Source organism: Callorhinus ursinus, unplaced genomic scaffold (genome assembly GCF_003265705.2).
Source record: "Callorhinus ursinus isolate GAN/ISIS: 27379988/994484 unplaced genomic scaffold, GSC_fseal_2.0 scaffold27, whole genome shotgun sequence".
NCBI classification, from domain to species: Eukaryota; Metazoa; Chordata; class Mammalia; order Carnivora; family Otariidae; genus Callorhinus; species Callorhinus ursinus.
This window is the reverse complement of record NW_027397089.1, coordinates 12,286,804-12,308,638: the sequence shown is the minus strand read 5'-3', so window position 1 is coordinate 12,308,638 and position 21,835 is coordinate 12,286,804. Positions and strand designations below refer to the sequence as shown.

Below are 21,835 nucleotides of genomic sequence, written 5' to 3'. Positions count from 1 at the left end.
AACAAGGAAAAGGCCACCTTGAAGTTAAGCAATCTGTCTTGAAAGAGAGTCATCAAAAAACTCTTAGAGGCGATGTGAAAAGTAATCCTATAATGAATGGATGGGAATCTACAATAAATTAATCCTATGACTTCTTTGAATTCTATGACTCTACAAATGAAATAAGTAAGGGTCATTAAATTGATGGCAATGGAATGAACAGGGATAGAATACTACACCCAGAGAACCTTGGTCTCTTTCAGATTCCCGAGTCATTTGGTCTTCAGGTAGGTCAGCCATTAAATGATCCCCAAATTCGAGAAGTCATTGCCAGTTGTGGGTCTATCCACTGTGAAAGGGATTTACAATTACATAAGTTACTGCTAGATCCTGCTATGGTTTTAATGGTGTGTTTTTCTGGAAAATTTTGGGGACAGGTATTCTTAGGGATATTAACCATTTCCAGTGTGTCCAAATTCTATTCCTATCCCCAGCAATAGATCCAAATTTAGTGGGAAACTCCAAAACCAACCTACTTTTTGAAGAGCTTCTAGATATTAGATGGAGTGAAAACTCTAAAGTAAGTCTGGAAACCAGATTTATAAATGGTGAATAATTGCACAGAAGGAGAAGGCAGGGGAAGAATGCATTTACATAGTCTACTGGTCTGTAATATATATGTACTTGTAAGTTAAGTTATTTTGGCTACCTCCTGCTGGAGGAACCAAACTAGAACAAAATTCAAAATCAACATAACCATCAAATTCTGTTTATGAATTCATAGGTAGAACCAAGATTTTTACCCAGGTTATACATGAGATTCATCCAAAGAGCTCTTTTAAGACTCAGACTCTAGACTCTACCCCTATAAATTATGATTTGGTAGGTCGAGGGTGGTACCAAAATTTCTATAGTTTTATTTATTTATTTTTTAAGATTTTATTTATTTGACAGAGAGAGACAGCGAGAGCAGGAACACAAGCAGGGGGAGTGGGAGAGGGAGAAGCAGGCTTCCCGCTGAGCAGGGAGCCCGATGCGGGGCTCGATCCCAGGACCCTGGGATCACAACCTGAGCCGAAGGCAGACGCTTAACGACTGAGCCACCCAGGCGCCCAAAATTTCTATAGTTTTAGAAGGCTTCACAGTCAAAGCTCATGCACAGCTTGAATTGCATACCACTGGAATGGAGTACTATGCTCACTTATCCCTCTCTCCACCAAGAGTACATTTTCTAGTCCTTTTTTGTCAGCAAATATAAATGAGAAGACATGATCCTGTCCAGTTGATCCAACACCATACAGACTTTTTCATTAATGATCCTCATGGTTATGAAACTCATATAAGCAACAATTCAGGGCACCTATGTCACTTGGACACCAATCTGGATACCCCAACTTTCAACCTTATGTTTGGACTATGGGATTTTGTTTCCTTTATATTCTTTATGATTTCAGAAGTTAAACTGTCTGTCCTTCAGTCACTTGACTTGTCTCTAAAGGCTCATTTGTCCAGAGGGAAAAATGAAGTAGAAATAAAGGTCATATTCTCACCAGAAAGACAATGTTGGTATTTTGATAGAGAGCTCGTGCCACACAGATTCTTTGCCTCTGACCCCCACTCAGGTTGATGCCCTAGAGAAGAAATAATCATAAACATCCACCCTTTCCAATAGTAAAAATTCTCTTTAAAATACAAATTTCTTTTTAAAAAAATCTTTAATGGTAATTTATTAATTAAATTGTGATAACATTATTAAGGTAAAATGAAAATTGTCAATTTTCTGGTCAATGCTTGATAATTATATTAATACTTTATAAAGTACTGGTCAATACTTTATATTAAGATAATTTTTGACTGGTAACAAATTCTTTTTTCACTCTGATAGACAGCTTTGCTGTACAAAAGCATCAATAACCAAACACATGGTGAGTTGAGTGCTAAACACAGCAAGTAACTCCAGAATTTTTACTAGTTTTGTGAATTGTGTCTGTAGTTTACTTAACATATACTTCTTAAATTTGATATTACCAATTCTGTTCAACAGAACTACATAGCAGTACTATATTAAGTGCTAATTATAATTTATATAATCAAGTACTCATTATAAATATTTTTAAACTATATGGAGCACTTGGTATGTGCTAGGCTTGTATGGATGCCTTTACATTCCTTATTTCTTTTATTCCTTATAGCAATTCCAATATATAGGTATCATTCCCTTTACACACGAGGAAACTACAAGTCCATACTCTTAAATACTATACTGTGCTGCGATCAAGAATAGGCATTAAGAACACAGACTACAGAGTTAGACGAATCCCAGCTACACCACTAACTGGGCAAGTTCTTCAACCTTTCTCAGGTTAGTTTCCTCAGCTGCAATATGCAGAAGATGATAACACCCACATAACAAATTTGCTGTAAACATAGATAATGCATAAAATTTTTACCCAGTACTTGAAACCTATAAGGGTCAAAAAATTTTAGCCAAAATTGTTATAAAGATTATATGCAGGCATAAATATTTTTTAGCTGCCCAGAATAGTATGACATCACTTTAAAACATGTTTACACAAAGAAAAAAAAATGGAGACTTTAACAAGAATAAATAGACGTGGACAAGAGTGGAAGAAGTCAGAAAAATCTCAATTTCAACTCCAAGTAAGGAAAAATACATTTGATCAAAGGCAGGAACTGTATTATATTCCTTAAGAACTCTCTAGTAGCTAGCATGATGTTACATAGATGGTGGTTACCCAACAAATACTTAAGAGTGGAATTAAAGCTCCTGTGCTCCTGTTTCTGGAACCTGTCACTAGGACATTACACAGCCCCTACACTCTCAGATTTCATTATGCTCCATTAAAGGTTAAAGACAACCAGAAGACTTTTCTAGATTTTTGTTTATTGTTTAAACTATACATAGCTCACCCTCTCTCCAATTTCAGTTTGGTCTCCAAAAGGTAGTAAGTCAATATCTGGCTGAAGAGAACAGGCATCTGTAACAGCTTTGTACCTTTGGGAGAAATTATTTTGAATTTTTAGATCACTATTAATATACTGTCCATAAAATAAGTCCCAGGCTCAATATCTTGGAAGCCAAAATACAACATTTGTTGAACAATTTAGTACAGATTAGCCTCTACAGTAGGTTTGTGGACACAAAGCTAATTAGATTTTGGTTCCCACTCTTATAAAGCTACTAAATGGAGCAGAAGACTGATAAAGAAACATATAATAGAATGGATTTCCTTGGGCGCTACAGCAGAGGTAGGTGTAAAATGCTCCTAGAATACATAGAAATGGCTGACCACTCTGAGAAATTAGTGACGGCTTTGCAAAGGAGGCAACACATAAGCTATATCTGGAAGGATGAGTTGTAATTTGCCCAGAATAAAATGAGGGAAAGGAAGCTTTAGGAACTGCATGAAGGTGAAAAGGTCATGGTGCATCTCAGGGACAACAGGAGGCTCACTCAAGCTGAAACACAGGTTGCAGGTGGCTGTCTGCATGTGGTCATGCATGCAGAAGGGAAGAGAAAAAGAAGGTGTTCAGGATTGACGATACTCAAATAGATCTAAGGCTGGGAAGTTTAGGGAAGCATAGAGATAAGGAATGCTGGGGAAAATATCCATAGTTTCATTTTCTCAATCATCTAGTCTTAAAATATTAAAAAGTCATTCTTGAATAATCCCTCTTCTTCCTTGCTCTTACTTTTCCATTCTTTTTCTAGAATGGTTTTCTGTCAACCATCTCTTCTTTTCTATTTCTGCAGTCACCCCCAAGTGTAGGCAATGAACACCGCATGCCTGGACGATTATTCCAACAAACATCTAAATGTCTCCTTGCTACTAATTCAGATTCATCTTGTATGTAACCGCCATTACACTTCCAGACTAAACATCATATTTACTTTGCTATTCCCCTTTCTAAAACTTACAACACCTCCCCAGAATGCACTGAATTATATCCAGTTGTCTTTTAAGGCACTCCACTACATCATTTCAGCTTTTATTTATAAACTAGTTTGCCACTGTCAATACACATAAATCCTTTCCTGACTGGTTTGTTCCCCCAGCCCCAAATGATCCCATGTAATTTAGGTTCTTCCTCCCATACTATCTGTTTTCCTCTTCCCTCCCCTCCTCATGCCTCTCTCCCCTGACCTAATTCTTAACTTTCAAGGTTTGACTTAAGGTTTTAAGACCCAATCCTGAGATGATGGCTTCATGAAAGGGTTATGCCTTTGTGCACTCTGGTGGTATTTAAAGATGGTTGAGAGATGTCGTATTCTGGCTGCTCTCAGTAACTAGACCTCTCAGATCCTACATTATTCTTTCCATCAGTAACTTTCCTTCTGCTCCTTGCTTTTTTCCTTCTACTTACCAATAACTTCAGTAACACCCCCCTGCCCCCCCAATTCCATTTCAGCTATTTAGTTTTGGTGTACAAGTTGTTCTCAATAAATGTACAAGATGCGCTGAGACTTCCAGTAAGACTTCTCTTTAAAAAGTTGACTCAGAAGACCTGGTGGTGAGGAGGGAGGCAGGCAAGCAGGGAAAAAGGAAGTCGTGGCTATAAAGGTTCCCATGGACCAAACATAAGGATTAGAAATAGTTTCTCATTTTAGTACTAAATTTTATACGTTCAAAATTACCTCTGTTTGTTGAAAGGACTTCCAAAGGTAATATTTTCTTCTACTGTAGCATTTAATAGCCAAGGCTTTTGAGCTGCATAAGCCACAGAATACCTGTTCCTACTGGAAAATGGAAAAGAAAAACAAAACGCCAAAATTATACCAGGGTGTTGTGCTGTGTGTATTTTAGTAAAACTAAGGAAAATAAAAGTTGATAAAATATCTCAGACTCAGAAATGGACACTTCCAAGAAAGAACATTTTAATAACCACCAACCTTATTATTTAAAGGTTAAGTATTTCACCTAAATTAAAAGGATTTGAATTTAATCAAAATTTCTTCCAATGTGCAAAATTTGATTTTGCTTTGCTAAAGAAGTGTTTAAATAAATTGAAAATTTACTTTCTCAAATGACTGCAATTTTTAAAATAATTAAAAGATAAATAGCAACACACTCTCTCTGATAGCCACAGCTTTTTACTTTTTATTAAAAGCACTTTACGTAATTATTAATTTTATATGCAGACCTTAGAGAAAGACATGAATTGGTACTGTGTCTGTGGCTTAATCACATTAATTTATTTTAAGGTAATAGGTAATATATAATTATTTCAAAACAAAGAATAATATATCGAGGAGTCCATTTTAATATTGAAATAACACACATTTAAAAACTACACATTTCAAAACATATTGAAATAGTTCATTTTTTAAAAATTGTAACCTCTTCCTCCTCCCCCCATTTTTTTTTTTTGGCTTGCAAATTCTACTAGATGTCTATACATCAGGCTTTAATTTGCAGTAACAAATACATGTGAGTTGAAGATAAAGAATACGATGGGATTGGGGTAAGAAAGGAGTCAGCTTTAAAGTCACACTTCCACCGTTAGTTCATGGTCTGTAAGTAGTAATTAAGGAATCAAGATTAAAAGATAGTAAGGTTAAGGAAAAGAGTAATTAGAAATTCTCAGTGATCATCCTGAAACATTATGTCTTAGGAGTTTAGAAGACATGATGATACACAGTATGCTAGTAGTCTCTTAGATAACCATATGTACAGTAAAACAGTGGTTCCCAACTTCTGCCATGTCTGCTTCCCCTCCCCCCAGTCCTCCTATCTCTAGCTTATGGACAGATCCCATCACTATTTAACTCATAAACAATATACATATTCTTGCATTTTTATTTTATGAAGTCCCAAAACCAATTTGCTAAGAAAGAACAGTTTGAATTTCAGCCAAAGTTGAGAACTTTGTAAATCATGGAGAGGAAAACCATTGACACAATGGGCCCTTTTGTTTGGCAAGTTAATTTTTTTAGCAGCTTATAAATGTTGGGAACCACTGCTTTTGGAAATATGTAGGCATATTTTAATAAAAACTTCATACACTATAAGAATGAATAAAATGACCAGGAGTAAGAGACTGAGTATTAAGTAAAGTCTGAGGAAGAAAGTTATTCTTATTAAACGCAGATTAAAATAGAAATAATACCTTCTGGTTGCTTCAAAAGAAGGTTCAGATTCATTTACACTGCAAGTATGGCAAACAATGTTCATTAATTATGAAATATAAATATAGAATGAATGTGTGCATATATCAGGTTGGAAATAAAATAAACATTGAACATATTCAAGAGCTGTTTCCCAAATGGTTTTTGATATTAATTTCAAAGACAAACCAGACAGATAATGATTTTCTTTTACACCTTCATCAGCTAGGAAATAATTACTTAGTAAGCTTCCAAAAGATAGACAGTACTGTTCTATTATATATAAAATCTGGGTTCATACAGTGACATGAGTTCTACCCCAACTCTGTTCCAATAAGCTGTATAAATTTAGGTAATCTTCCTAGAATAGTTTCCTAGTCTGTATAAGGATTTGGTATCTCCAAGGCCTCCCTACCTTTAAAACTCAAATTTAATCTGTTTAAATTCTTAATTAGCTACCCTGTGGCATGAAAAGAAGAACATTTGGGGGGCTCTAAATTTAAAAGGTTTAGACACAGCCTGGCCCTTAAGGAACTGGTGAGAAAGACAGACATGTACAATAGGTCAAACTGCAACATTTAGGTAAAATTAATTATTGTTTGATATGATTTATGTACAAAAAGGTGTTTGTCTAAAAACATTTAGTTATGTCTATGTTATGGGAGAAAAAGACACCTGAAGACCTATTCATTTTATTGTTCTGAATTTTAATAATGTAATTGAATTCCATCCCTCTAAAAGACCTGAATTCAAAAACTACACACAAAATTAAAGTCCAATGGAACCCCCAAAATAGATCTAATTTGGCTTTGGAAAACACCATAGGCTTTTGTGGAGAAAATATACCTAAGTATGTTGCCTGGTGATGTCTAGCTTTGAGCTACTAATGACAAGATTTTCACGCATGCACATTGCTAATAACATCTTGGTATGGTTAATGGAAGCAGGAAAAAACTATCTCAGACTAAAAATTCCCTCTCAGAAATGATTATTCCCTAACTTAAGTTGCTCACACACACAAAAATGAAATATACAATTTCCCCTAAGTGATAGTTCCATATAATGTGCTTTAGATATAAAGAAATTTGATTTTTTAATGGCAAAAAGCCAGTGAATGACCTCAATGGTTTTAGTTAATTTGAGGAAGATGGAAAACAGATGAAGAAAAGCAGGTGTATGGCAAAAATTAATGGATTAATTTGCCTACTGGCCATTCAGCCAGCATGAAATGCTCACCAGATGTTTGAAAATGTCAGCCCAAATTGGACATATGAATTTGTAAGGCATCAGTTTTTTTCAATTACTATTCATTAAATTCCAACTATATTTATTCAATATCAATTTTAAAGTATATATTGATCATCTCCCTAGGAGAAGAACATCCAGTCCACTTTTGGCAAGCCAGGGTATACAGCAGAGTTGCTGCCAGAGGGGCAAGCAAGAGTGAGCTAGATGAAGTAAAGGTGAAGAGTATTTCAGACCCACTAAAACATATAATGATGGTCTTGAGTGATCCTGGCCTTACAAGGAACTGATGTAAATTCGGCATGGCTAAAATGTGTGTGTAAATGACAAGTGAAGAAAAGTACAAGTGAACTTAAAAAGCATGCACAGCCAGATAGCAAAGGGGCTCATAAACCATTTTACAGTTATTGAACTTGTCTTCAGAACAACAGAAAAACACTGAAAGGGTTTAAACAAGAGAGAGTGAGATAGGTTCAGTTTAAATATATCACTCTAATTGCAGAATGGACCACACAAATTGGAGGAGCAAGACTAGACTGACAGAGAGACCATGGGAAGTGGTCAGTAATCAAGATATGAAGGCAGTGCCTTGAATTAGAGTAATGGTTAATGAATGAAGACAAGTGGACACCTTCAAAGATACCAAGATGGGAGGGGATACAGGAGGGGAAGAAGTTGTGGACAGGGAACACAGATGAGGAAGTATGTATGTTGGGGGAAGATAGCAAATTCAACATCAGACACATTCTGTTTGAGGTACCCCAGGGATTCCAGAATGACCATGGCCAGGAAGCAGAATTTGAGAGCTCTCTTAGGAGAGAGAGCTGGTAAACAAATGAAGACTTTGTAGTGATGTTTCCCTTCTAATATATGCTTTAGATATCAAGGGCTTTGGATTCCAACTTTAATTAGTGAAAAGTCAATAAATAACTTCCAACAATTGTAGCTTGTTTCATAATAGAATACAGGTACAGGACCAGATAGAGGAAACTAAATTCATAGGAAGCTATCTGATTGCCTGGTGAGTATATACAGAGGCAGAAATGAAGGGGACAAAGTCAGAACCTGGAAAACAGCACTATTTAATAAATGGCTAAGGAAAAGAAACTGGAGAAAGGACCAAGAGGAGCAGGCAAATGCTTTGAGGTAAACTCAACCCTGAGTGGAAACTGAGCAAGAAGACCTGTTAAACGAAAAGGTATGGGCAACAATGTCAAGTGGCCAGGAGATCAAGTAACATAATGATCAAAATGTACCTGATGAATTTAAAAACTAGGATGCCACTGATGGACTCAATAGTTTCAGTGGAGTGGCAGAGGTAGAAACCAGAGTGCAGTGGGCTAAGGCAAGAGGAGTATAAGAGGAATGGAAAGAGTGAGTAAAGGTTGTTTTTTTTTTAATCTACAAAAGGAAGGGGCTAGAGTAGTAGCTGAAGGGGGCTGTAGGTTGAGATTAGATAGACAGGGACAGGATAGAGATAGAGACAGAGATGGGAGAGTGTTGTTTTTCCACAAATAAAAATAGAAAAGAGCCTGGGGCTGGACTAGATGTGAGGCAGATAAAGAGAAAAAGACAACAGGCTTTGGATATAGGGTATCTCAGTCTACTAAGGAGACCATCCACATTAGTTACTGAAACAAAATACAGAGGGACCAGGAGAAAAGGTACATTTCAATCTAGCCAGAAGAATAAGAGAAGGCTTTGTCGAAGAGATAATATGTGAGTTGACTAGAAAAAAAGTGAGGCTAACAATCTAAGGAAGGGCATTACAGAGGAAATGTGTGCCTCTGGGAAATGCCTGCAATTCAGAGTTACTGGAGCACAACAGTAAGGGTACAGGGATGGCAGGATAAGAGCTTAAGGAGTTAGACAGGGACCAGATCATGAAAGGTCTGGTATAGTATGCAAAAATTTTTGGAATATTTCTTGTATGCTTTGGCCAGTCAATAAAAAAAAAATTATAAGCAAGAGGTAATTAGATTTTCATGTCAGAAAGGTACATCTCCGTTAGGAGATGTATGAAGTATGTAGTATGAAGTATGAAGAAAGGTGAGGGAGTTATTACAGTGAATAGTTCACAAATGCAATTCTCCTGAACTAGGCAAATTAAAATAGGCATAGGAATGTTAAGGACACACGGAAGGAAAGTGATTGGTTGGGATGTGGGGGCAATGGAGAGAGAGAGAAGAATCTAGGTTGAACCTTTGAGCTCTGACTTGGGCATCCACCAACTGATTTCAGTGGGTGGGGACACACTCCTGCCAAGATACAGGGGAAGTAGGTATTGGAGATGTGAGGGATATGAACTCAGTTTGGATATGTTCCAATATGGTAGCTTATGTAAGACTTTTTGGAGGAGTCATTAGGTCTTCAGAAGAAAGATCTTGGCCAGAAATGTACATTGGTATGCTGTTAATACTTAGGGAAGAACTGAAATCAAAGCTATAAATTAAGGGCCATGTAAAGGAAGAGGGTACTACAGCAGACCACAGAAAGACTGAAGAAGAATTAGATCTTATTTGATTACATGAAAATCACCAGGACCACATCCAGACCCATCCTCTACCACTCACTGTGGCAGTGAACAGCACTGAAAGCCACAAAAGAAAACAAAGAGGTCATATGGAAAATCCTTTTCTGGAAAATGGCATAAGATTTCCCTTCTGCATGCAGGATTTGTATGTATTTTCTTTCAAGAGTAAAAATTAAACTCTCAGCTAGCAACTTTCAAGTATCATGGATGATACTTATGGAATGGGAAAGAGTGACTTTTGCAAGCTAAATTTTAGAACAAGAGCTAGATGTGGACACAAACATGCTGTATTATATATAATCCAGGAACGCTGACTGAATGTGTTATTATTCCTTCATACCAGGCAAAGTCACATGAAAAGGAGTAACTTCTCAATTCACCTGTCTTAGAATAATTGAACCACTGTTATAAAGCTGATTATATCAAGACACTAGAAGATAGAACATCAGCACAAATGGGGCCTGACAGGAGGACTGTTAATAGCTTGGGCAAGAGGGAAAGGAAAAGAAAGGGAAACCAAAAACAAATGATATCTGTGTCTCACATGATTACCACACTTATTACACACTCCAGACTCCCTCACTGGAACCGCCCATTAGGTAGAGCAGTTTAGTTCTAGCTCCTAAGATGTCAGTAGGAATTACTATTTATTAAGACAACTAGGGAAGAACAAATTCATTCAGGCAGAACATTTGCTTTTCTTTCTTTCTTTTCTATTCTTTCTTTCTTTCTTTCAATTTATTTATTTTTAGAGAAGAGGGGGAGGGGCAGAGGGAGACAGACCCACACTGAATGCCAAGCCCTTCTCAAGGTTCAAACCCGCAACCCTGAGACCATGACCTGAGCCAAAACCAAGAGTCAGACGCTCAACCGACTGTGCCACCCAGGCACCCCAGAACATTTGCTTTTCAACAAATATTGAGCACACCAAGATGCAGGAGTAAAAACCCTGACATTCTGACAATTTTGGAAAAAATTTTAGTCCCTTCCTTGTCTCTCTCACCTTTCTCTTCTGGGGCTACAACATGGCAGGCTAGGTCAAAGGTAGCAATTTCCAAAGAAACATCTATAGAGGTCTTTGTGTACCTGGTCCTATCCATGTAGGTGTGTCCTAGATGAGCAGCAGTACCTTCTCTCCCACCTAAAGTAAATATTTATCACCACAATAGGGCAAAGTACTTTATTGGACTTTGCTCATGCCAGTCTATGAGAACACATGTAAAAATAAAATTCATGCAACCAGAGATACATGCAATGGTGAAATAATGACAGCAAGGCACTTGATGCCTTATGCTGACATTTAGTTTATTGGAGTTTTTTTTTTTTTGAGCTTTCAACAATATCAAACATATAGTACTTCTTAGCATTTGCACATCATCAACCTATCATTTCCTTTTTAATTTTTTTATTAAAATATAATGTATTATTTGTTTCAGGGGTCCAGGTCTGTGATTCATCAGTCTTACACAATTCACAGTGCTCACCATAGTACATATCCTCCCCAATGTCCATCACCCAGCCACCCCATCCCTCCCACCCCCCTACACTCCAGCAATCCTCAGTTTGTTTCCTGACATTAAAAGTCTCTTATGGTTTGGGAGGGAAAAATGAAACAAGACGAAACCAGAGAGGGAGACAAACCACAATACCGATCATTTCTAAGTTAACTTCACTCTAATAACATTTCTATGCCTTTCCTTATTGGACTAGGCACAATAACCTCTTATGGAATGAAGAGTAATTACAAATAACTCTTTAAAAGAAGGTCAGTATCTTCTGAATATTCCTGATCCAAAAATACGTTTTATCAGAGATTAAGGATACCATGGAAGAAAACTAAGTAATTCTTGTAGTTAAAGGAAAATAGAATTTGTGTTAGTTTATTGAATCTCTTAGAGACTTAGTTTTTAAGAGTTGTGTCTCTAAGCCAGTACAAACAGTATTTGAAGAAAATCTCAGTCCTTCTGCCATTAAGAGATGGGATTATTGTCTGTGAAGGCAAATGTTCATAAAAAGATGATTTTTAAATTATGAGGATCTTATACATACTTAGAATTATCTTAAATCCTTTCTTACACCTTCATCCTATTGGCTCCATCTCTAAGATATAATCTTTTTTATTAGCTTTTATTATTAGGATCCATAAGAAAGATTTCTTAACCTCAGTTAAGTAACTGTATGTTTTTATCTCTAGTTTCCTTTTTGCCTAGCTTTCATGAAGCTCAGAGTGGAATCTGTGCTCCATGTTTTATAAATACGCAGGACTCTAGTGCATGCATTTCTACCCATTCACATCTCAGATTACTTAAATCTTATTTTTTTGATATCTTTATCTTTATTTTTCAAGCTTTATTATACTATGTTATTTTACTTATTTTAAAAAAATATTTTATTTATTTATTTGAGAGAGAGAGAGCAAGTGGGGAGGGAGAGAGGGGCAAGGAAACTCCCCACTGAGCATGGAGCCTGATACAGAGCTTATCCCAGGACCCCAAGATCATGATCTGAGCCAGAATCAAGAGTTGGATGCCCAACCGACTGAGCCACCCAGGTGCCCCTAGATTATGTAAAATACTTTCCTAAGTAACATATCATTTATTTATCCATTAACAAAAGATAAAGATATTAATGATAATATTGGAAGTTGATCTGGCCTAAGTGGAATCTTAAATAACACTAGAGAAGACTAGATTAGAAGAACATCCTAGAGGTCTGAAAATAAAATCTCAAGCTTCTTCTGTCACGGTTTCCCATTCTTTCTGTTTTAATGACAGTGAAACAAAGGTAAAAATAAAACCCAAATAACTTGATTATGGTTGTACATGTCACACAATACAATTTAATCAAGTAAAACCTACTTCTCAAAACCTACAAGATGGAAGGAGATAGTGACAGGGCAGACTGCCTGGTGCCTGACCTTAATGATCACCAGGAACTTGTCATGAAGCAAACTGCAGGTAGCAATTATTTACCAAGCTCTCTTCTGGATATTCACTAAATAGTTTCATGTCTACTGTCTTTTAGGTTGGCCCACCAGGAATAAAATATACACTCAACATTTCTCAGTCTCCTTCTTTTTTCCATGATACCAAATATAGGATGTTTCCAATTCAAATTTCACATCCACACATTTTCTTCTCTTCACTGGAGTTTAACATAGAATCAATTCTAAAAATGCCTTTAAATAGTCTTTACTCACCTTGAGTAAAGACTTACACACAGATATGTGTGTAAACAGTGGAGCAATAGAGTTCACAATGGTTGGGTGCAAAATATTGGTAAACATCTACAGATCTAGAGGAAAGTTTCCCAACCTCGACACAACTGAAATTTGGGGCCAGATGATTCCTTGTTGTGTGTGGCTGGGGGAGTGGGAGGGGAGTCCTGTGCACTGTAGAATGTTTAGCAGCAACCCTAGCCTCTACCAACAAGATCAGAAGCAGCCTATTTCCCCAGCGTGACAACCGAAAATATCTCCCCCAGGAGCAAAATCACACCTGGTTGAGAACCACTGGTCTACAATCCAATTTCTTAGATAAGCTGTAGCCAATTTCTCCATAAACTGCTTATGGGGAATCTACTAGGTAGGTTGAACTAAATAAATAGGATTAACTCTTTATTACACAATTATATAATATTATGGTTCTGAGTCACTTTATTACTGCAATGTGCTTTGAAGACCCCAAGTCAACCGTTCAAATATTCAGAAGAAACCCCATGCTAGATATCTCCTTTTTCATGCCTTTACAGTGACACACCATATCACTCTGACCTACCCATATGTCTCTTACTAGATATTTTTAGGGTCTATTTTAAATTGGGTGTGAAAAGAAATGGTTGATTTCTCAGCCCCTTATGAAGATTTTGGAAAATATTGTTCGGTATTTCTTCACTGAACACCAAACCATTACAGTTCTGTTTGCATTTAAGCTTTCTGAATAATGTCAGTTTTCTATAACTTCTTCTAACACAGGATGAATTTTCAAATTATTTCTTTGAATGTTACCCATTTAACCCATTTAACTTATAACTTTACAATCCCAATCATACTAGTTTATGCTATTTTAAACCTCTGTAATAAACTGTTTTGTAATTTTTAATTTATGACATTAAGGTTTCTACTAAAAAGCTGTACCTATTTCTGAGGGGATCCTCAGATTCCTAACCTAGGAATCTATTGCTCTAATTTCTTCCCTTGGAAGATCATCAGATGTATGACAGAGCAATAGAAACCAATTAAAAATAGACATACTTGCTCCAGTGAACTTTGCCTTCCAGTGTCTGCATCTCACCAAGAATAGCAAGGAGAAGAGAAGACTTCCCACATCCCACTTGGCCCACAATCATGGTCAACTGACCTAGAGAAATCAAACAAAGGATAAGAACAGGAGGACATAGAATCCTCTTTGTAAAATAAAACCAAAATACATTTAGAAAGGCTGATGTTTCAAAAATCAATGGCTCACATTTGGTCTCCAGCAATAAGGTATATATTTGGAATATATAACTCCTTTCTCTGATACACAAGTTTTTTTTAAAAAGGAGAGAAAAATTAAAAGATATAGGTCTTGCTTTACTGTTTCCAACTATGAGAATAGCTGACATTAATGAAGAGAGCAATGAAATAATTGCCTAAATAATCTCAATTAGTTTTAATTTTATTATTCAATTCACTTAGGAGAGGGCAGTTTTTACTCAAATTGATAATTGGGATGAAAGGGATTTAGGTTGGCATTAAGACATCTTCTCCAATTTGATACTTTGATATGCATGTAAAATAGAAAAATCCCAACCTATTTGCCATCAGGCCAGGTCAAAAATGTATTTTTATTCAATTACCTAGACATTTTAAATAAAAATTAGTGGGCATTTGAACCTTAAATATCTTGAAAACTTTAGTTGTCTTCAGGGATAGAAAATAATTCTCTTAAGTAGTCTTTCTTTAAATCCTTTCTCAAACAAAACAAAAAATCAACTACCCCATTATTTAAATGGACAAATCAGCAAATGAGCTGATAACAGCTTATTTGGACAGTAAATAACTTGTCCAAATGTCTACACACTCTGTAGTGAAAAGCAAGTCTTAGCATTTCCAGTCATGTCCAACAATGATACAGTGGCTCATGAGCTACATGGTGCAAATAAACAACTATAAATAATGTTTATAATGTTTAAAAAGTCTATTTTTTTTTTGGTTAAGATCAATTGTCTTGGAAATCCAGGGTTGTGATAATTAACAATTAAAAAATGAGTAACAAATGACTTACCTGTTGGAATTCGAATATCTATATTGGATAATGTAGCTAAACCACTGCCCCATGAAAAGTAACCATTTGTGACCTAGAAAAGAAGAACATATAAATTAAATTATAAAATTATATACATATATTTGGTGTTATAGAATAATTCTGATTAAAATACATTTTCTATTTAGAGCACTGAAAGACTTTCAGTATAAGGTAGAACACACAGTGGTGAAATTCTAATTTAGAGTTGTAGCTATTGAGAGGTATAAAAGAAGAACAAAAAAGAATGGAAGTGAAAGGAGGGTCTTTGAATTAGTGATATTATGAAAAGGCTAAAAATTACAATTTTCTCTGAAAATTCAGGATTACTAGGTCATTTACATGTGAGCATTCTTAAAAAGCAATCATCCCAAATATTTTTTAATGTAACCCCAACATTGATTACTTTTTCAGTGCTAGGCAATTCCCAGCATCCTGGTGATGCAAGGTATAGAGTGGAAATAATGACAAATTATTCCAACAAAATGATTCTGTTACCAGGAAGAAGGTTTTGTAATAAAGGAGTTTCCTGAACTGTGCGGATTAATCTCTATTCAATGAAGTTAAAACAAACAGTAAAAGAAGAGTGGAATAAAACACAGCAATGAGGTAACATATACTGGTGGGATAAACCCCAACAACCGGCAAAGATCACAAGACCTACAGTCATCCAAAGCAATCTATTTAACAGGCATGAGGTGGACTTTATAGTTTTAATATTTACAAAAATGGGAAACAAAAGAGGTACAACAGAAGCAAAGGACGGAAGTTGCCTGAAAAGACAAGGTTGCAATTTTCTACGTAGGTTTTCTCTAACTTGTAAAATGCAGCTCATTTAGTAATATCCATCACATAGATCTACATGAAATTAGCCCTGGGAGGAGGGTGGCATGGAAGGGCTGCATTACTGATTGTTTTACATATATTTGCTGAGCACCCACTCTTTGTGAGGTGCTTTGTTTGTATTGATGTGGGCTACAGAAAAGATATAATACCTCCTCCCTACTTGCTTGGAGCTTGTAGCCAGTTGAGTAAATAGACCATGGACAGGAGCAAGTACAGTACAAGACAGTATGGGCTAAGTAACAAATAGAGGGGACAGGCAAATAAGGGTAACAAAAAGAAAACCATTCACAGTTGAGAAAGAAAACCATTTATGTCTGAGATGGGGTTTAAAATTTTTTTTGGAAGAAGTCTTTTAGCTAGTTGTGGAAAATATATTGAATTACAATGAAGGCATTTGGGGGTAAAGACCTACAATACAAATAGGCGCAGGATCAGAAAGCTATGAAACATGTTGTGGGAAATAATGACTAGAGCTGGCTGGGTCAGAGGTTTAAGATACTGTGGCTAACTGATAAATGATGCTCCAAAAATTTAAACAGCCTGAAGATCCCTGTTTCTCTGAGGCTCAAGGAGCTGCAAATATAACTAGGTTTGGAAGTGGGCCAGCATGGAACTGAGAAAGGCCCTCCCCGATAATCTTGTGTTTTCAACGAACTGGGAGCGAAGCTTATCTGCAGAGAGAAAAGGTCAAACGGGACATGGAAGGAGGTGAGAAGACAGTGCTGAAAGCGGAAGAGCCACGGGAGGCTGAGGAAACTAATGCTGACGGGAGGCACATAAAGGATCACCAGGAACTACTGAGGGGCATCAGAGCGGGGAGATCCTAAATGTGTGGCTCTGCCAACCGGTCCATTGTGTCATTTCCTCTATAGTGCTCGGTAGCCTCTTTCTAGGAATGTCGAAAGCACGAAGTTGGATTGGTTACGGAAAGTGCTAAAGGACTGAGGGAAAAAGAAGTGGCTCAAGTTGCTGAAGGTCTCGATAAGGTTAAAAAGCAATGTCGGCAAAGGTGAGGCCTGAGAAAGCTGGAAGTAGGGTTCTGGGGTCAGTGACTGCCTGACACAATAGAGTTTAAGATTTTGGAGGAGAGCAGTTCCCAGTGGTGGCCAGGTGTGACCAGGGGCAAGGTAGTAGAAATGGAATGAGAGCACAGTAAGAGATTTCTGGGCTGGGATACTAAAGAGCTGGGCACTTGGAAGTTTAAATCACATCCATGCATGGCACCAAGTAAGCTAGGGAGATGGACAGGGAGACAGGCCCACAAAGGTAGAAAATGCCAAAATTTTCACAAAGGTGTGAGAGATGAAAAGATATGGTCTGAAAGCAGCAGGGAAAGAGCTAGAAGAATGCAGTGTTGCTACACAGAAGTAAAAGAGGGGACAACTTCCGTTCAAGAAGGATGACGGAAGAGGGTCCAAGTTAATCTCTCCTGCGGCAATCTGCACTTCCACTCCCTCCTGCCTTTTACAAAATAGTCTCATGTCTCCACCAGGGTTAAAATCCTAGGTTTCCCTAAATAGTTGTTTGACCTTGGAAAATCAGGCAACATATACATCTTTGCAAAGGTCCATAAAAGGGTAAGTACAAAAATGATCATCATAGCATGGTTTGTGATAGAAGGAATATGGAGGCAAAGCCAGTGTCCATTATTAGCGGATAAGGAAAATACAGTGATGTATCCTACAGAACAGAGTAGTATTGTAAGAAGGAGCAAACCATCATGAAAACATTTCAGGAGACTGAAAGCACATAGATGCTTTTTACAGATTTTACAAGGATATGAGTACCTTTAGGCACATATATTGAGCACATTAGAGCTTGTACCATAAAGGCAGGGGAGTGGTACAGAATAGGAGTGGGGATCAGGGATAAGGGGAAAGAATGTATTAAAACTAAAGGAAGGGAGTGCCTACGTGGCTCAGTTAAGCGTCCGCCTTCAGCTCTGATTGGGATCGAGCCCTGCATCGGGCTCCCTGCTCCACAGGGAGCAAATAAATTAATTAAATAAATAAATAAATAAATAAATAAATAAATAAAATCTTTAAGAAAAAAAGCAAAGGAAGGAACTAGACAGATGCAAGTTACCTATTGCATGACCCATTTATATAAAATATCCAGAACAGATAAATCCGTAAAGACAGAAAGCAGATTGGTGGTTGTCAGAAGCAAGAAAGAGGGGTAAATGGGGAGTGACTGCTTAATGGGTATGGGATTTCCATTTGGGGTGATGAAAATATTTTGCAATGGGAGAGAGGTCGTGGTTGCACAATATCGTGAATGTACTAAATGTCACTGAATTGTTCGCTTTAAAACAGTTAATTTTATGCTATGTGAATTTTACTTCAATAAAATAATTTTTTAAAAATTTTAAAGGCAGGACATTACACAGATCATCGTCCATTTCCTCCTGCTGAAAATAAGCAAAAATAAGGAAAAATGCTGAATAAACTGTAGTTTGTAAAGAAGTTCATTAAAACACAGAGTAAGGAAATACCAAGTCCAAGTATAAAGAAAAGGACTAATTCAGAGCTGTAAGCCCTGAAACACACTAAGCCTCTTTCCCACAAAAGGGACAAGAATAGCTAAGATATTTCAGAAATAACATATAAGAACTTGTCCTAAAATATGTCAATGTTTATTAGAAAGTTATAATGATCATAGCAGTGGAATCCGGGTGAGAGAAACCAATGAAAAAAAATAATAGAGGCCAGCAATCAGTCCAGACATATAAAGATCCCTGAAGTGTGTATGAGACTACACTGAATGTCAGTGGCGACAGTGACTGATATGAGGAACTGGGACAACCGGATGTCATATACAAAATTACATCAGAGCTTACTGACTCACTACTGAATGTAGTAAAATTACTGCCACTAAATTTACTACTGCTAAATTTCAACCAAAATTATTTGTTACTGATTTCCCTTGTAGGTCACATCCCTACTTCATACCAAACACAAAAATGGATCCGAGGTTGATTCAAGAACTAAAAGTGAAAGGTGTAGCTTCAAAGATTTTAGAAGTTAATATAAATCATCTTCATGACCTTTGGCAGGGAAAGTTTTCTTAAATGAGACGAAAAAACCCAAAGCATCAGCCATAAGGAAAAGTTATATAAACCAGACTACACTAAAATTAACAACTTCTGATATGATAAAGACAAGCTCCAAATGGAAGAAGAGTTCTGTAACATGTAACTGCCAAAAGAGCTAAAGTATAAAGTATAAAGAAGTAGTACCCAGAATTTTTTAAAGGTGGAGGGAACAAATAAGCTGGCAAGTCACAAAAGAGGAAATCAAAATCCACCTGGCCAATGTATACGTGAAAAGATGCTCAACCTCAGTAGAAATCAGAAAAGTAAATAAAGGTAAATAAAAAGTACAAGATGCAATGGCACCTCCTCACACTACACACTTCGGCAAAATATTGGAAGCACTGGTGAAGATGTGGGGCCACCAGAACTCTCAGCCACCAATGGTGAAAATGTAAATTGGCACAACCACTTGGGGAAACAATTTTCCATTATCTGGGAAAGTTGAGGATGCACAGACCCCGTGACTTGGCAATTGTTCACAATTGCCCCAAATGGAAAAACAACCAAAAGCCCATCAAAAGTAGAACAGACAAATAAATTTCAGCACATTCATACATTGAAATGTTACACAGTAATGAGAATGAATGAAGTACGTCTTCACATGACGATCTGGATTAACTAGACATACATAATGAGCAAAAGAAACAACACATACACACACACACACACACACAAGCACACATTTAAATTTAAAACAACTAAAATATGTTTTTAGGGAGGCATGCATAGCAGGGGTAATCAAGGAAATGATGACGATAAAAGGGTGGCATTGTTTCTTGGAGAGATATGAGAGGGAACAGCAAATGTGTGCATTGGGAGGACCTTCGGAGGGAACCGGTGATGTTCTTTACTTGCTGGTTGCATAGGGGTTCACTTTTTCATTTAATGGTACATATATATTTTATGTACTTTTCTGGAGGCATGTTCTATTTCACAATAAAAAAAAAGATTTCAAAAAGACAAATGAGTTATTACCAACTTGAGAATTTCCACCGTGAATAAAAACTTAAAGGCTTGATGGTGGGCCTGAAACTTCAGTGCCCATTGCTAAGCAGTTTTTTGAGTTTTTTGTTTTTTGCTTTTTTTTGTGGAGGTTTTTTTTGGTGCATGAAAGGTCAACTTTAGAAAAACAAATGATAGCCTCTTTTTTTACATTCAAAATAAAAACAAATTTAGTAAGTCACATGGAAAAGATGTATTTTTAGACTCTCACTATATTGACTAGAAAATGGCAATAAAAAAAACTGATCCTGTTTCTGTAGTCATGTATATATTACTTGTTATGTGGGCATAATTGGAAGTAAGAAGCACAGAAGGCCCTTCCTACTCTCTCATTCCAGACTTTGTCATAGCCTAGTACTTCATACACTATCCACACATTATAATTGTTAGGGAACTACTAGAACTATTGTTTTCAATGATTCCTGAGTCATATTCATAAACACACACACACACACACACACACACACACACACACACACACACAGAGCTTTCTGGGAAGTTCTAATGTACAGCCAAGGTTAAGAATCACTAAAACTCCTGGGGCACCTGGGTGGCTCAGTCAGTTAAGCTTCTACTCAGGTCATGATCCCAGGGTTAAAGGATAGGATCGAGTCCTACATCAGGCTCCTTGCTCCTGCTTCTCCCTCTCCCCCTGCTTGCGGCTCCCCCTGCTATGCTCTCTTTCTCTCTCTGTCAAATAAATAAATAAAATCTTTACAAAAAAATTTTTTTTAAATCACTAAAGCTTTTTAAAATTCACGTGACATATTTTGTCTTCAAAACAAGGATGCTAAAATGGCATCCCCACCACAAGATGGGCAAACCATAGCTCAGAGAGGCAAAGTAATTTGCCCAAAAGTCACACATCAAATCGATGGCAGAGTTTGAACATTCGCTTATTCCATCCAACCACACGTTTGCTCCAACTGCTAAGTGCCCACTGTGGAACAAGTATTGTGTCAGGCAATACAGAGAGAGAGAAGATCTAAATGTAGCCCTCGGCTCTATGATACTCCGCACGGAGGCTCCCTCACTCTCTGACTGGCCTGGGCAGCACAGGGAGTTGGTTAGCCCAGCAGTCGACACAGTTTTCTAAAAGGGCTAATTTCCAGGACTCTGGCTGCACCAATGTCTGAAAGCCCTTGACTGCTCAGGCATCTGTTCCTGCACACCACTGACCCCCTTTGGACCCACTATCAATCCTCATCTGGTTATCCCCTGGTGGCCTGTTCTACCTAAGCACACTTGCCGGGAGAGTACAAAAGGCTGTTTGAAATGAAATTGGATCAAAGGCACTACTGGGAACCAGGCGGGTGGGGGCGCCGCAGGGCGGTGGTGGGGGGCCCACGGAGGGAGGGGGAGGGAATGCATGCACCCCTGGCCTAAAGCCTCTCCTGGTTGAAGACAACTACTATCTAATTTATTTCCTTAAAACCTGGATTTATAATATTGGTGTTTTCTATAAATCAATTTCCTAGGTAGAGGAATGTAAGAGTAGAAAAGGAAGTACGTTGGAGACTAGCTTCTAACGCAGATTCCGAAGAAAAGTTCATGTTCCCGTTACTAAAACAGAACTGCTGGAGCAAGAAATGTGGTCAGGAGGCAAAGCAGAGCTGGCAGTGAAATTCATCAGAACACTTTTGGAAAATGTTATGAGGATTGGTGATCACTGTAAAGAGACTTAAAAGACCTGATTTAGGACACTTTTACAGAACGTCACCATA

General features: G+C 37.3%; 1 protein-coding gene across 11 annotated transcripts in view; it reads right to left on the bottom strand.

Annotated features, from left to right (window-relative positions):
- The window catches only part of ABCC9 (ATP binding cassette subfamily C member 9), a 136,510-nt gene that overhangs the window by 61,209 nt on the left and 53,466 nt on the right, over window positions 1–21,835 (bottom strand). For 9 of the 11 annotated variants that reach the window (XM_073877864.1, XM_073877865.1, XM_073877862.1 and 6 more), the window contains 6 exons: window positions 15,152–15,224; window positions 14,137–14,242; window positions 6,109–6,147; window positions 4,637–4,738; window positions 2,911–2,995; window positions 1,530–1,610 (listed from right to left, as the gene is read on the bottom strand). In XM_073877864.1, the coding sequence (XP_073733965.1) occupies window positions 1,530–1,610; window positions 2,911–2,995; window positions 4,637–4,738; window positions 6,109–6,147; window positions 14,137–14,242; window positions 15,152–15,224 (486 nt within the window). The remainder of the gene's footprint in view (window positions 1–1,529; window positions 1,611–2,910; window positions 2,996–4,636; window positions 4,739–6,108; window positions 6,148–14,136; window positions 14,243–15,151; window positions 15,225–21,835) is intronic. The other 2 variants (XM_073877867.1, XM_073877869.1) reach the window with 1 other exon arrangement.